At 36.3% G+C, this 16,284-nt stretch overlaps 1 protein-coding gene across 2 annotated transcripts in view; it reads right to left on the reverse strand.

The window, feature by feature from the left end:
- Window positions 1–16,284, reverse strand: part of SMC4 (structural maintenance of chromosomes 4) — a 47,135-nt gene that overhangs the window by 3,677 nt on the left and 27,174 nt on the right. For both annotated transcript variants that reach the window (XM_045503101.1, XM_045503102.1), the window contains exons 13-19: window positions 14,467–14,628; window positions 9,199–9,424; window positions 8,803–8,882; window positions 7,850–8,002; window positions 6,522–6,648; window positions 1,565–1,754; window positions 138–282 (exon numbers count right to left, since the gene is read on the reverse strand). In XM_045503101.1, coding sequence (XP_045359057.1) covers window positions 138–282; window positions 1,565–1,754; window positions 6,522–6,648; window positions 7,850–8,002; window positions 8,803–8,882; window positions 9,199–9,424; window positions 14,467–14,628 — 1,083 coding nt within the window. The remainder of the gene's footprint in view (window positions 1–137; window positions 283–1,564; window positions 1,755–6,521; window positions 6,649–7,849; window positions 8,003–8,802; window positions 8,883–9,198; window positions 9,425–14,466; window positions 14,629–16,284) is intronic.

Here is a 16,284-nt window from a genome sequence, read left to right on the forward strand (position 1 = left end):
CAGTACTCATTTTTATTGTACAATACAGCTATAAAAGTTTTGACCTATTGTGTGCTTATTACTGTGTAAGCTGATGTCACATATCCCAACCCTTTAAATTGCTTCAAATACCATTCACTCCTGTCTTCAAATCTTACCTCTGCAGCATTTGTATTTTTCACAACCTCTGCTGCTTTGTCCTCAAGACTTTTTAGTTCTGCTGTTAAATCATCTACTTCTTTCTCAGTATCTTTTATTTCTTTCTCTGTGCGAAAGACGGAGTCTTGTGCTTTTTTAAGATTTCTAAACAAGCAAAAATGATGTATAAGAGATGTAGTAACGTGTGATTTATCTTGCTTCTGACAACTTACCAACAAATGCCATATTAATGAGACATTTTTCTATCACAGATGTTAAAATTTATGATTTACTAAAACCATCCTTGAATTGGTTTTTATGTTATACATAACACTCTGAGATGTTGTATATTAACCTCTCAGTATAAGGTGATGAAACTTAGATCATGAAGCAAAGTTGTCCATTGAATTATTATTTTGTCTTGTCTTATCAGACTGGAGATTCTTAAATCTCTACACCCATGAAGTTATACACTCAAATAAAAAAATACCTCCCAGTTAGGGCAACATGTGCTTCCCAAGGAGGGCAACAAGGACTATTTTTTCCCTTAAAAAAGTTACTTCTACTTTGACAAATGTGTTTAGGCAAACTTCTGCTCCTAATATAAACAAATGGCTTATTAGTGCTTTATCTCTGAACCAAATACACAAATGAACCAGATAATCAATATGCAATCTGTTATAATTTTAAGATAAAAGAAACAGTTGTTTACATTTCAACATTTTGTATACCTAAATTTAGCTCTAATTCTTTAGAAACACCAATAAATATTCTAAAAATTAATTTAAAAACATGATCTATGAGGGGCGCCTGAGTGGCTCCGTCGTTTAAACTTCTGACTTTGGCTCAGGTCATGATCTCTCAGTTCATGGGTTTGAGCCCTGCATCTGGCACTGTGTTGACAGCTCAGAGCCTGGAACCTGCTTGATTCTGTGTCTTCCTCTCTCTCTGCTCCTCCCTCCGCTCACACTCTCTACCAAACATTTTTAAAAATTTAAAAAAATAAAAACAAAATCTATGAATGGTTAATAACTTTTTGTTGAGTTGGAACAATGGAATAATCAAGTAAACTAGAAAGTTACCAAGACAATTTTGCCAAGAGGTCTCGTTTTTACCTCTTATTTTCCTAAGATCTAAATCTATTTAAATTAACAACCATCTATTCCTCTAAGCCAGAGAAACAAAACTCTAATTTTTATGTGCACACAATAACTGGGGAGTTCTGTATGTCACGGCATACCTGTTTACCACTTAAAACACACACAAAAATGGTCATAAAATAAATGTTTATAGGCTTCCCTTTACTAAAGCCCTGTTAGGTAAAAACATGTCAGACAGGCTTAATAAACAACAGTGGAAATGTTTGAAGGGCATTACATTTAAATATAAACCCCTTTTCCACAGTGGAGGTAGCAAGATGACAAGTTAAGTAGTACACATACTCTACCTGTCAGCAGTCTTGATTGCTACTTGGGCTTTAGTAATAGCAGAAGCACATTCATCTAATTGCTTATTTATTTTATCAAGTTTGTCTTGTTGGGCCTTGAGTTTATGGTTATTGATTTCCACGATGATATTGTGTAATCTTTTAACCTCAGCGTCTACTTTACCAGCTCTTTCAGCCACACTGTCATATTCTGAAATAAAAAGAAAGAACTCCATGTTTCTAGGTTCACACACATCACTTGTTAGATGTAAACTTATTCAGTCATATGACTTAACCTGATGCATGCAAAAGAAATTTTACAAATTTGGGCAAAGTGAATCTCAAAAAACCCACTAGAATACCTCCCCCCAAAATAAACTAGAATACCCCATGTCAGAACAAATGGTATTATAACACATGGTTAAATTACCTGGCTTAGCCATAAGCACAACCTGTTTAATGGCTTCATGCCCTCAGGCATTTTCCAAAAATCTCTGCAACTTTTTCTTACGTACTTCCTTGATTGACTACTGGTCTCATAATGATTTCTGCCCTCAGACTATGTGCCTATTAACTTGTCTGTGATAAAAAAGAACTGTGGTTGTTTTATTTTGCTAACCTAACTTAAAGTACTCCCTCACATGTTGTAACAAAGTGGGGGAGGGAGGATGAACTGGCAGTTTTCTCTATGGCACAGAAAACTAAAATTTGATTTCCCAGATTCCCTCATATCTAGGCTTCAGACATAATTAGGGTCCATTCAATTGAAAAAATTCACATAATTTGGAAGGCATACGTGATGAACATGTTTCTGCTGGCAAGCAGTGACAGAAATTTGTATTTTCTTGGTGGCATTAGAAATTCTGGTGTTCAGTCAAAAGCTCTGTGAATACTGACAGGCAATAGCACTAACTTTGATGGCGTGAATTAGAACGGATGCAATGTGCTTCTATTGTTGGTAGTTGCAGTGCCATCTTCCCAATTTGAGAGATGACTTTCCAATTATGAAAGAGGCAGTATAGTTCCTTTGATGGTTCTACAGAATGGCTCTAGATATCATTCTTAGATGTTCAACCTAGAATTTCCTTCTTTAGTTATCCCACCCAGTGATTCTGTAAACAGTCTAATACTCTCTTAAACACACACATACACTACACTACACAGATCCCGATTACACTAGCCAGGGTGGAATCTCTTCTTCATATTTGAATTCTGATCACTATACAATATAGAAAGAATGACAGGTGGCAAAAAGATGAGGTCAAGCTATCTTATGTCTAGAAAGGTAAACAGAAATGCTAACTTATGGAAAGAATCCCACAAAGCTCCTACAGGAGGAATATGGGCATTTGGCATAGGAGGCAGGCAGGATTTGCTGAAAACAGGATTGCATGAGGACTTAATGACTGCTTCCCCTCCACTGTCTCTCCTTGGTCAGGTAGGTTGTTAATTCCAACAAGTCTACATATTAATTTACCATTTCCCCTTTTTGTCCTACATTATCAGAGTTGGATTCCAACAACTCATTTTTTACATTTCTGAAATCACCACTTGGCTCCTGAAACAAAAAACAACTCATGTCTTCTTTTTGGCCTTCTGTAGCGTCTTTTTATCCTAAGGTTATTAAATACACACATTTAAAAGTTCTATATTGCCAAGACTCGTAATCCCTCTCCACCCCCCAAAATACTCTATTTAATGAATTATTTTGCTCACAGTGGCAATGTTCTCTGAAGTTAAAATTCCATTAAGCTACTTGCGTGCTCTGCTCACTTATGGGTCAAAACACCAGCTACTATGTGTGCTGGCACCACAACTTATACTGGGGGTGGGCCAGAATGCCCCTGGAAAGAGTCCAACTTTCAGAACATTTTCTTAAGTATGTATCTACCATGCATTTCTTTTTTAATATCTATAGTAGCATGTCTATTAGAAGTAGAAGGAAAAACTATGTGGCATATATAATCTATAAGTTTGAAGCCTTTATTCTATAACCACCTCCCCCCCATTCTCTATAAACAGCTATTCTAAAAAATTTTTAATTTTAAATTAATTTTAAATTCTAAAATGAAATTTAATTTTAAAGAGATACTTGCAGAAATGAGTACTTCACAGAAGATATTAACAGTATTGATATTACCCAATAGTGTTAGTCTATTAATAATAGCCAGTATTTCCATGAGAGGAGCTATATATATATAGGGCTCCTAATAAAGTCAAAGCTTCCTTTTCAAATAAGAATGAAATACAGATTCCAGTAGTCTCTGTGAAAATGTTGTTATAAATGACACACATACGTTTTTGGCTGCTCATCTGACAATTGGGTACCACCAAACCAGTCACAACAAATACTGTGTGGAGAAAGAGTTAAGCTAATGTGTCTGCAAGAACAAAATACAGATCCAAAATAAATGCAAGGGGGGGAAAAAAAAACCTGTCACATGATGCCGCTTCCACTGTACATCACTCTGGTGGCTATTTCTCTCAGAGACATGGCCTATAAGGCCCTACATTATCTGGATTCTTCCGCTAGCCACTTTGGCTTCCTTGTGTTCCTGGAGACTCCTAGCATACTCCTGCCTCAGGGCCTATGTACCTCTACGATCTTAAAATGCTCTTCTCCCAAGTATCACATAGCACTCATACTTCTGTTGTGTCTCTGCTTAAGTCTCTCTAGTAGAGGCCTGTCTAACCACTGTGATTCCCTATCTCCACCCTGTCCTGTGAACCCTGATTTTATTATCACTCAGCACCACCCAATACAAAAAGCAATGTATTTGTTTAGCTTCCTAATCTGAAGCGTGAGATCCTTAAAAAGAGGGACTTCATTTTGTTCACTGCTCAGTCACCGGCACTTAAACAAACCTGGTCATGGCCAGCAGCAGATGCTGAGTGAATGTTTTTTTTTTTAATTAAAAAAAAAAAAAAAAAAAAAAAAAAAAAAAAATTTAACGTTTATTTATTATTTTTTTCAACGTTTATTTATTTTTGGGACAGAGCAAGACACAGCATGAACGGGGGAGGGGCAGAGAGAGAGGGAGACACAGAATCGGAAACAGGCTCCAGGCTCTGAGCCATCAGCCCAGAGCCCGACGTGGGGCTCGAACTCACGGACCGCGAGATCATGACCTGGCTGAAGTCGGACGCTTAACCGACTGCGCCACCCAGGCGCCCCAACGTTTATTTATTTTTGAGAGACAGAGCGTGAGCAGGGGACGGGCAGAGAGAGAGGGAGACAGAATCTGAAGCAGGCTGTCCAGAATCTGACGCAGGGCTCAAACTCACAGACCGTGAGATCGTGACCTGAGCTGAAGTCGGGACGCTTAACCAACTGAGCCACCCAGGCACCCCGTGAATGTCTTAATATTAAAAATGTAGACAGGGGTACCTGTGTGGCTCAGTCAGTTGATTGTCCGACACTTGGTTTTGGCTTAGGTCATGATCTTGCGGTTTATGAGTTTGAGCCCCGTGTCAGGCTCTGCACTGGCAGGGCGGAGCTTGCTTGGGATTCTCTTTCTCTCTCTCTGACCCACCTAGCCTGTCTCTCAAAATAAATAAACTTAAAAAAGAAAGATCTGGGAAAAAAAAAAAAATAAAGTTAATATGGGTACTGGTGAATATTCAATGTACAAAGTAGGTCTACTTAATATCTTTTTATCTCTTTTTCTGTTGGAAGAAAACTCATTTTTGGAGCATTTGAATAATTACTACAAGTCCACCCCAACTAGTTCTTCTTTTCTTTGCTTAATATTTACTTTTGAGAGTCAGACAGAGAGGAAGACAGGATCTGAAGCAGGACCTGTGCTGCCAGCCCAGAGCCTGATATGGGGCTTGAACTCACATACTGTGAGATCATGTCCTGAGCTGAAGTCGGATGCTTAGCTTAACTGACTGAGCCATCCAAGCGCCCTAGTCCCCAACTAGTTCTTTGGTTGGACAATCAGTATGTGCCCTCCTGGGTTCACAAATTGAACTGTAACAGGGGTCTTTCCTGAGGATGTGACAAAAGGCTGTGTTTGCTGTTCACTAGCTAAAATACTGTAAGCCAAGAAGGGATCTAATTATAACCTATCATTCCCCCCTCCTGCAATAAGATGCACATCTGTTTGATTGAAGCTAACATGAAAAGAGAAGCAGGGCTGTTCAAGTGCATGATCAGGGGATTTTAAATTTCAAAGCCAATTTTGGCTATAAGCTTATGAATTCCCTTTCTTGCTTTATGTATACTGGTAGAACACTTAACATTTACATGTACAAAAGAAAAAAGTTCTGGAAGGAAAACATGTTTTTTAAGTTTTCAAAGACTGTTTTTCTTCATGTGTATACCACTTATTTCCTGTGTGCTTTAAAGTGATTTAGCTTCCCCAGATACTCAGTTTCCTAAATCCATAAAATAACTATTATCTTGAAGGGTAAGACTGAGCCAAACTACACAAAGTATAAGATTAAGAGCACTGGTTCTGGAATCAGATTGCTCTGGTCCTCAATTCCTCTACAAGCTATATATATGACGACTTTGGGCAAATTATATAAACCATTCTGTGCCTTAAGTTTTCTTATTGGCTAAATGAAGTACTTAATAGTACTTACTTTATAACCTTTTAAGATTGAGATTATAGAGGGTGCCCGGTGGCTCAGTTGGTTAAAGCTTCCAATGCTTGATTTTGGCTCACGTCATAGTCTCATGGTTCATGGGGTCAAGCTCCGTGTTGGAGCTGCCTGGGATTCTCTCCCTCTCCCTCTGTCCCTCCCCAAATTGTGCGTTCTCTCTCTCAAAAAGAAATTATTAAAAAAAAAAAAAAAAAGAAATAATAGAAACTATAAAACAGAGCAGCTGACTTGCACGTAAGTACACAACTGCTATTTTTATTCTACAAACTATTTTAAACATTTCAAATACTAAAAACCTATTTTTGGCAATCTCAAAAAAAAAGAAAAAAAAAGAAGGAAGTATGTACCCTTAAACACATACACATACCTTTTTTGAAAACACTAACATTTTCTTCTAGTAATTTCTGCTTTTTCTTGTCAGGGGCTGTAGCAAGCACATTAGCTTCGAGTTCCTTAACTTGGACATTCAAATATTCTTCTTGCTCCCTTAAACGCTACAGAAATGTTTTAACATTACAGATCATTATTTTAACTTACTATAATAATGATATTTGCCTTAAACACTTTGAATAAAAAAAGACACTTAAAATCTTTAAGAAGAAGACAAATACTAATAGGAAAAGAGCAGAAAACATGGTTAACATAAAACATGAAAATGGCCAACAAACACATGAAATTTGTAATTCATCACAAATACAAGTTAAAATGCCACTTTTAGGTACAGAGTAGCAAACTCACAACACAGTGAAGACCGCCTAGTTTTCAAAGACTTGGAAAAATAATTATTTACATATGCTACTAAAAGTAAATTAATTGGAACCATCTATTTGAAGACAATTTGGCATCACACAACAATACCTTTAACACTGTACACATAGTGAATAATCATAATTTTAGGAATCTAACCTAAGGAAATAATTGGGTGCATAAAGATATACCAAACAAGGATATTTTATTTATTTTAAAGATTTTATTTTTAAGTAATCTCTACACCCAATGTGGGGCTCGAAATCACAAGAGTGAGATCAAGAGTTGCATGCTCCACTGACTGAGCCAGCCAGAAGCCTCTAACTAGGATATTTTAAACATAGCAGTATTCATAATAACATAGAAAAGCATTTATCAAATTGTGACATAAAGAACACACTCAAATGCAGCTGTAAAAGTAAATTTACATTGGCTTGGAAAGAAAACTACAATTTAACTAAGAAAAATTAACATGACTCAGTAAAAATCTATTAAAAATCTATACACATATCTGTATAAATATAGGACATAAACACAGACTAGGTATTTATATCAAAAAGTTGAAGAATATACATAAACTGTAAGGGCAATCATCTTTTGGATATTTCCGGCAAATTGTTTTTTGTTTTTTAAATCAGTGGGGTATGCACTGCTTTTTCATAATTAAGAAACATTCTACTTTGAAGAGAGAATGAAATTAAAGGGTTACACAGATATTAAGGGAAGACACATTTCCAAGGTGTATAAATGCAAACAAAGAATAGCTGTGGCTGGAGGAAAACTGCAACAGGGACTTTAACACTCAGGGAAATGAAATCAAGAGACAGGCCTTCCACCTAGAGAACCATTCTTCTCCCTTATTTTCTAAAATTATAAGCAAACAACAAAATGCTTCTGCCAAATGCTACTGAATTCCAATAGCTTTAGCTAATATTAATAAAAGAGTACCTGGATGCTTGCAGTAAACTTTTCTAGTGTATTCTTCATTTCTCGTTCATTATGCCTTAACTTAACTACTGCTTCTTCCAGTTGTACTTTCTGTTCCTGGATTTGCACTGCTTTTTGAGAGTCTTTCTGCAACTGTAATTCCATTCTATTTACCTACAAAGAGTACCAGTGAAATAAGTTTTCTCTAAGAGTCATTTCAGATTAATAGTGAAATCAATTTAGGAATGAAGAAAACCCCAACTTCTGATTTTAAAGCCTAGAACAAAACCAAAATCCCCATTCCAAACCCCAATCCTAAAGCTTAGTAGATGGTCAAACTAATTTCTGTATCACAGAATCAGATGGAAAGACAATTTTAAGTGTTGCACAGTCACCTATTTATACCATTCAAAATTTTAAGTGGAAGGATATAAACTATTTCAAAATATGGGGAAAAAAATCAAGGTACACCTCTTTGGAAAAAGCTCAGTATCCAAGGAAAAAGTATAGTGTTCTGATAATGGAACAGAGTAATTTTTTCTAGGCATCTTGACGTTCTCATACTTGTGGGCATGTAAAATATTTTGAAATAAAACTTGGAAATGCATATCAGAAATCTTTGCTATACTTATTTTGAAGTAGAAAAAATAATCATGGACTATACCAATTATATGTGAAAAACATTAAATGTTAAATAATGATTGATTAAATTATGAAATGTCCATATGATCCAAATGTAATATTAGAAAGATACATATGTTGAGCACATACTTTCTAAATTAACATGTTTTATTTTTAGAAGTTTAAAGGATTTTATATTTAAAAAATCCCACAGCTTACATATATCATTTATACAAAATCCAATCTGTTAATTTAAAATCTGAGTATCCTTAAAAAGGCTTAATTTTATAGTATGTATGTTACACATCAGAAGGCTTTAAAAAAAGTCTGACTCTAATTTTATATATGCTCACCTCTTCTTCTGAGATTTCAACAACAACTGATGAACCCATCCTTCCTTTCATTACTCTGCTTCCACCACCAGTCATTGTACCTATAAAACAGAGAAGTCAGACTTAGCTGTATTCCAACAAGATTAAATAAACTCAATGTCAGGAAAAGAACTAAAAAAATTTTTTTAAAAATTGTTTATTTATTTTTGAGAGGCAAAGAGAGAAAGAGCAGAAGCTGGGGAGGGGCAGAAGAGAGAGGGAGACACAAAATCCGAAGCAGGCTCCAGGCTCTGAACTGTCAGCACAGAGCCCGATGCAGGGCTAGAACCCACAAACCGTGAGTCCATGACCTGAGTCAAAGTTGGATGTTTAACCGACTGAGCCACCCAGGCGCCCCAGGAAAAACACTTTCATTACCTGACTGTTCTATGATTTGCCCCTGTAATGTCACCACTCTCCATCTTCTATCTTTTTGATATGCTACTCTTGTGGCTTGATCTAAGTTGTCAGCAACTAAGGTATCCCGTAAAGCAAAGTAAAAAGCTTGGCGAATTTTCTCATCTTTTACTTTTACTAAATCAAATAACCGAGGAGTATTTTCAGGAGTTTGAATTTTGGTCATTTTATTCGCCCATACTGTCATCTAAAAGTTAAAGAAAAAAAAAGAAAAGAAAGAAAAACAGAATGTATCATTTCTTTAGGGTATTACTTACATAATACACATATGTAACATGTAAGAACATGTATACAAGGTTCTGAATATCTGCATAATTATTTTACCGTTATTTAAAAAGTATAAAATTCTATTCACAGATGACATGATCTTATATATACAAAATCCTAGGGAATGCACACACACAAAACTATTAAACCTAATATGAATTCAGCAAATTGGTAGGATACAAGATCAATGTACAAAAATTAATTGTATTTGTACACACATTGTATTGTACACATTGTATTGTATTGTATTGTACACACTAGTAATGAATAACTTAAAAGTGGGATTAAAAATTCCAATTATAATATCATATTAAACAAGACAGAAAACCCCAAAAAACTTAGAAATACATTTAACAACAAAAGACCTATACACTAAATGCTGTAAAATATTATAGTATGAATTTAGACCTAAATAAATGGAAGACAGCCCCAGTTCCTGGATTGTTAAGGTTTAAAATTGTTAAGATGGAACCCAAATTGATCTATAGATTCAATTCAACCTGCATCAAAAATCCCAGTTGCTTTCCCTCTCCCCCCCAAACTGACCCACTAATCTTTAACTTTTTTTTTTAAAAGTTTATTTACTTTGAGAGTGTGCATAAGCTGGGGAGGAACAGAGAAGAGAGACAGAATCCCAAGGTTGTTCCACACCATCAGTGTATAGCCCAAAGGGGTGCTCGATCTCAAGAACCATGAGATCATTACCTGAGCAGAGATCAAGAGTTACATGCTTAACTGACTGTGCCACCTAGGTACCCCTGACCAGCTAATCTTAAAATTCATATGGAAATTAGAACAATCTTGATATAAAAGAATAAAATTAGGAGCGCCTGGGAGGCTCAGTTGGTTAAGCGTCCAACTCTTGATTTCAGCTCACGTCATGATCTCACGGTGAGACTGAGCCCTTCATCAGGCTCTGTGCTGACAGAACAAAGCCTACTTGGGATTCTCTCTCTCCCTCTCTCTCTGCCCCTCCCTGCTCACACGCTCTCTCAAAATTAATAAACATACATACATTAAAAAAAGAACAAAATTAGAGAACTACTGATTTCAAACCTTATTACAAAGCTATAGTAATTAAGACTGTGGTACTCATGATCCTCACAATAGATGCAGAGAAAGCATTTGACAAAATACAGCATCCTTTCTTGATAAAAACCCTCAAGAAAGTAGGGATTGAAGGAGCATACCTCAAGATCATAAAAGCCATATATGAAAGACCCACTGCTAACATCATCCTCAATGAGGAAAAACTGAGAGCTTTCCCCCTAGGTCAGGAACAAGACAGGGATGTCCACTCTCGCCACTGTTATTCAACATAGTATTGGAAGTCTTAGCCTCTGCAATCAGACAACATAAAGAAATAAAAGGCATCCAATCGACCAGTAGGAGGTCAAACATTTGCTCTTCGCAGATGATATGATGTTCTATATAGAAAACCCTAAAGATTCCACCAAAACACTGCTAGAACTGATTCATGAAGTCAGCAAAGTTGCAGGATATAAAAATCAATGCACAGAAATCGGTTGCATTCCTATACACCAACAATGAAGTAACAGAAGGAGAAATCAAGGAATCAGTCCCATTTACAATTGCACCAAAACCCATAAAATACCTAGGAATAAATCTAACCAAAGAGGTGAAAAATCTATACACTGAAAACTATAGAAAGCTTATGAAGGAAAATGAAGAAGACATAAAAAATGGAAAAAATATTCCATGTTCCTGGATAGGAAGAACAAATACTGTTAAAATGTCAATACTACCCAAAACAATCTACATGTTCCATGCAATCCCTATCAAAATAACACCAGCATTCTTCACAGAGCTAGAACAGATAATCCTAAAATTTGTATGGAACCAGAAAAGACACCCAATAGCCAGAGCAATCTTGAAAAACAAACCAAAGCAGGAGGCATCACAATCCCGGGCTTCAAGCTATACTACAAAGCTGTAATCATCAAGACAATATGGTACTGGCACAAGAAGAGACACTCCGATCAATGGAACAGAATAGGGAACCCAGAAATGGACCCAGAAATGTATGGCCAACTTATCTTTGACAAAGCAGGAAAGACTATCCAATGGAATAAAGACAGTCTCTTCAGCAAGTGGTGCTGGGAAAACTGGACAGCAGCATGCGGAAGAATGAACCTGGACCACTTTCTTATGCCATACGCAAAAATAAACTCAAAATGGATGAACGACCTCAATGTAAGGCAGGAAGCCATCAAAATCCTCGAGGAGAAAGCAGGCAAAAACCTCTTTGATCTTGGCCACAGCAACTTCTTACTCAACACGTCTCCAGAGGGAAGAGAAACAAAAGCAAAAATGAACTACTGGGACCTCATCAAAATAAAAAGCTTCTGCACAGCAAAGGAAACTATCAGCAAAACTAAAAGGCAACTAACAGAATGGGAGAAGATATTTGCAAATGACATATCAGATAAAGGGTCAGTATCCAAAATCTATAAAGACCTTATCACACTCAACACCCAAAAACCAAATAATCCAGTGAAGAAATGGGCAAAAGACATGAATAGACACTTCTCCAAGAAAACATCCAGATGGCCAACCGACACATGAAAAACTGCTCCACATCACTCATCATCAGGGAAATACAAATCAAAACCACAACGAGATACCACCTTACACCTGTCAGAATGGTTAACATTAACAACTCAGGCAACAACAGATGTTGGCGAGGATGTGGACAAAGAGGATCTCTCTTGCATTGTTGGTGGCAATGCAAGCTGGTGCAGCCACTCTGGAAAACAGTATGGAGGTTCCTCAAAAAACTAAAAATAGAACTACCCTACAACCCACCAATTGCACTACTAGGCATTTATCCACGGGATACAGGTGTGCTGTTTTGAAGGGACACATGCACCCCCATGTTTATAGCAGCACTATCAACAATAGCCAAAGTATGGAAAGAGCCCAAATGTCCATTGATGGACAGAATGGACAAAGAAGACATGGTATATATATACAATACAGTATTACTCGGCAATCAAAAAGAATGAAATCTTGCTATTTGCAACTAAACGGATGGAACGAGAGGGTATTATGCTAAGTGAAATTAGTCAGAGAAAGACAAAAATCATATGACTTCACTCATATGAGGACTTTAAGATAAAAAACAGATGAACATAAGGCAAGGGAAGCAAAAATAATATAAAAACGGAAGGGGATGAAACATAAGAGATGCTTAAATATGGAGAACAAACAGAGGGTTACTGGAGGGACTGTGGGAGGGGGGATGGGCTAAATGGCTAAGGGCCAATAAGGAATCTACTGAAATCATTATTGCACTGTATGCTAACTAACTTGGATATAAATTAAAAAATAAATAAAATAATTTAAAATAAACAGTGTGGTACTCATAAGAATAGATATATAGACAAATGGAGAATTCAGAAATAAACCCTCAGATTTATGGTCAGTTGATCTTTGACACAGATGTCAAGAAAATTCAATGGGGAAAGAATAGTCTTCTCAACAAGTGGTGCTGAAACAACTGATATCTACATCTAAGAGTAGAGGTACACTTTAACTCTGTGTTATAAAATTAACTGAACATGCACTAAAAACCAAAATGTAAAAGCTAAAGCCACAAAACTCAGAAGAAAACAGGAGGTAAATCACCATGTGCTTGGACTATGCAGTAGTTTCTTAGATATGACACACAAAACATAAGAACATTTAAACAAAACATTTAAAACAAAATTCGACAAAATGATTAAAATTTTAAATAACTGTGCTTCAGAGGACACTGTCAAGGAAGTGAAGACAATGCACAGAATGGGAGAAACATCTGCAAACATATATCTGACAAGAGACTTGCACCCAAAATATATGAAAAAACTCTTAAAACTTACTAGTAAGACAAATAAAGCAATGAACAAATAGACAATGGATTTGAATAGATACTTCTTCAAAGAAGATAAACAAATGCCCAATAAGCACATGAAAAAATATTCAACGTTAGTAATCAGGAAATGCAAATCAAAACCACAGTAAGAGACTACTACATACCCAACACTAAGATGGTTATAATAAAATAGATGCAGAAACAAGTGTTGGTGAGGATGTAAAGATACTGGAAACTATACATTACAGGTAGGATATTGTATAGCCACAATGGGAAAGAGTTTGGCAGTTCCTCAAAATGTTAGTTAACAGGTAACCCAGCAATTCTACTCCTAGATATTAACCAAAGAGAGCTGAAAACAGGTATGCACAAAAATCTGTGTATGAATGTTCATAACAGCAATTAGCCATAATAGCCCAAACATGGAAACAACACAAATGTTCATCACTGTTGAATGGATAAACAAAATGTGGTATATTCACACAAGGAGCATCATCTGGCAATAAAGAGGAATGAGCTGCTGATACATGCTACAACATGGATAAACTTTGAAAACCTAAGACAACTTACACAAAAACCTACATACTGTATGATTCCATTTATACAAAATATCCACAACAGGTAAATCAAAAAGCAGATTACAAACTGCAGGTGGCAGGAGATAGGTTTTGACTGGGAATGAGTATGAGATTTCTTTTTGGGGTGATGAAAACATTCTGAAATTAGTGGTGATAATTTAACAATCTTATAAATACACTAAAACCAATGAACTCTACACTTTAAAATAGTTAATTTTATGGTACGTGAATTCTATCTCTCTAAAGGTTTTTGTTTTATTAAAAGCAGTTACTGATGATGGAAGTTAGAAGCACCAAGCTATCAGTCACTCTAATATCAGAATGTATATTCCTTTAAGGGAGGCATTGCAAGGTTTTTTCTTACAACTATATAACCCCACAGCCTAAAATATCCTCAAAACCTGCCAGCTGTTCACTAAATAACTATAAAGAAAAAAGCTAGAGTTCAAATGCAGAAAACAATTTAGTACTTTAAAATTAAATTAGAGGTAGCTTATTATGAATACCTACCTTATCCAAACCTATAAAGGTTGCAACTCCAATATTTTGTCTTTTAAGGAAGTTCACACAATCTTGAGCTGTATCAATAGAATCAACAACAATGAAGTCTAATGCATGACAACAGGATGAAATAGCAACATCGTATTTTTCATCAATTGCTCCTAAGTCTCCCTAATAATAAGAGGCAGGGGGAAAAAAATCATTGCACAATCAATAATTAGGCACAGGATCATTTCATTATAATTCCTACATATTTTTCAAGTTACTTTTACTTGAAAAACTATACTTACACATGGTTTTTATTTTTTTTATTTATTTAAAAAAATTTTTTAACGTTTTATTTATTTATTTATTTATTTATTTATTTATTTATTTATTTTTTATGTTTTATTTATTTTTGAGACAGAGAGAGACAGAGCATGAACAGGGGAGGGTCAGCGAAAGGGAGACACAGAATCTGAAACAGGCTCCAAGCTCTGAGCTGTCAGCACAGAGCCCGACGCGGGGCTCGAACTCAAGGACCGCGAGATCATGGACCTGAGCCGAAGTCGGCCGCTTAACTGACTGAGCCACCCAGGCGCCCCTACACATGGTTTTTAAAAACACAAAAGGTACTCAATGAAAAACATGTGTTCCTCTCACTCAACCTTCCCCTTTTTTCAATCACTACTAGTTTTTAATGCACCTTTAAAAAAATTTGTAAGATACGCAAAGTTTGGATTTTTAATGAGCACAAAATGAACTGTTTCATGAAAACGAAAACATACAATGTAAAGATTTTCAAATCTGTCAACCTTAAAAGCACTACAGCATAAGCAAAATAATAACTTCCTAAAATAATGAAATTTGGGGGCTCCTGGGTGGTTCAACTGCTCAGCATTTGAGTCGATTTCGGCTTGGGTCATGATCCTGGGGTCGTGGGATCAAACTCTGCATTGGGCTCCACACTCAGTGTGAAGCCTGTTTAGGATTCCCTCTCTCCCTCCCTTGCTCTTGCTTGCTTTTTAAAAAATAACAAAATAAATAAATAAATTGGAGCGCCTGCGTGGCTCAGTTGGTCAAGTGGCCAGCTCAGGTTGTGATCTCACAGTGGGGAGATCAAATCCTGTGCTGAGCATGGAGCCTGTTAGGGGATTTTCTCCCTCTCTTTGCCTCTCCCCAGCTTGTGTGCACTCTTTCTCAAAATAAGTAAACAGGAAAAAAATTTTTTTTCAACTATTGAAAGCCAGCTAAGATTATGTAAGTCCCCATAAAACATATTTGCCTGTTTATCAACCTATTAATTAGCCATGAAGCAGCATTCATACAGACTAGCTTTTTCTTTGAAAGCAAAAGAATAGATTCAAATTATATCTCCCAAGTAAATAAGGTGTTAAGTCACACAGCCTGGAGACATGGAAGCAACTCTGCTCGGTAATTTTCATTTGCATTTACAAATCATTCTCTTTTCTCCTCCTTTCTCTGGAAGGCTGACTCAGGGACTGCACTAACTGGTTCCTTGGTTTTCTAAGCTTTAGAAAATGTGAAGTAACAGCTAGAGATGGCAGGGCAGGAGTTGAAGGGGGTTGAAATATTTTCCCCATTTCCTTCTGGCCACCCTGTAGCCATGGCTACAGCTCCCTTCCCTCTTCAAATTCAAGAGAAGTAATGGTCTCCACTATTGCTAGCCTTGGGTTTCTGCCTTATCCTGATTTCCTTAAACTCTAGCCACAATCTTCAGTTTAATGGTATAAAATCCAGAATTTATCAAATTCTTTATTTTTTAAAAAAAGAATAAAGTGGTTTTGTTAAATTTCCTTATCATTGCTAGTTTTTTTTCTTCTTGGT

The sequence above is a fragment of the Leopardus geoffroyi genome, chromosome C2 (genome assembly GCF_018350155.1).
Source record: "Leopardus geoffroyi isolate Oge1 chromosome C2, O.geoffroyi_Oge1_pat1.0, whole genome shotgun sequence".
NCBI lineage: Eukaryota > Metazoa > Chordata > Mammalia > Carnivora > Felidae > Leopardus > Leopardus geoffroyi.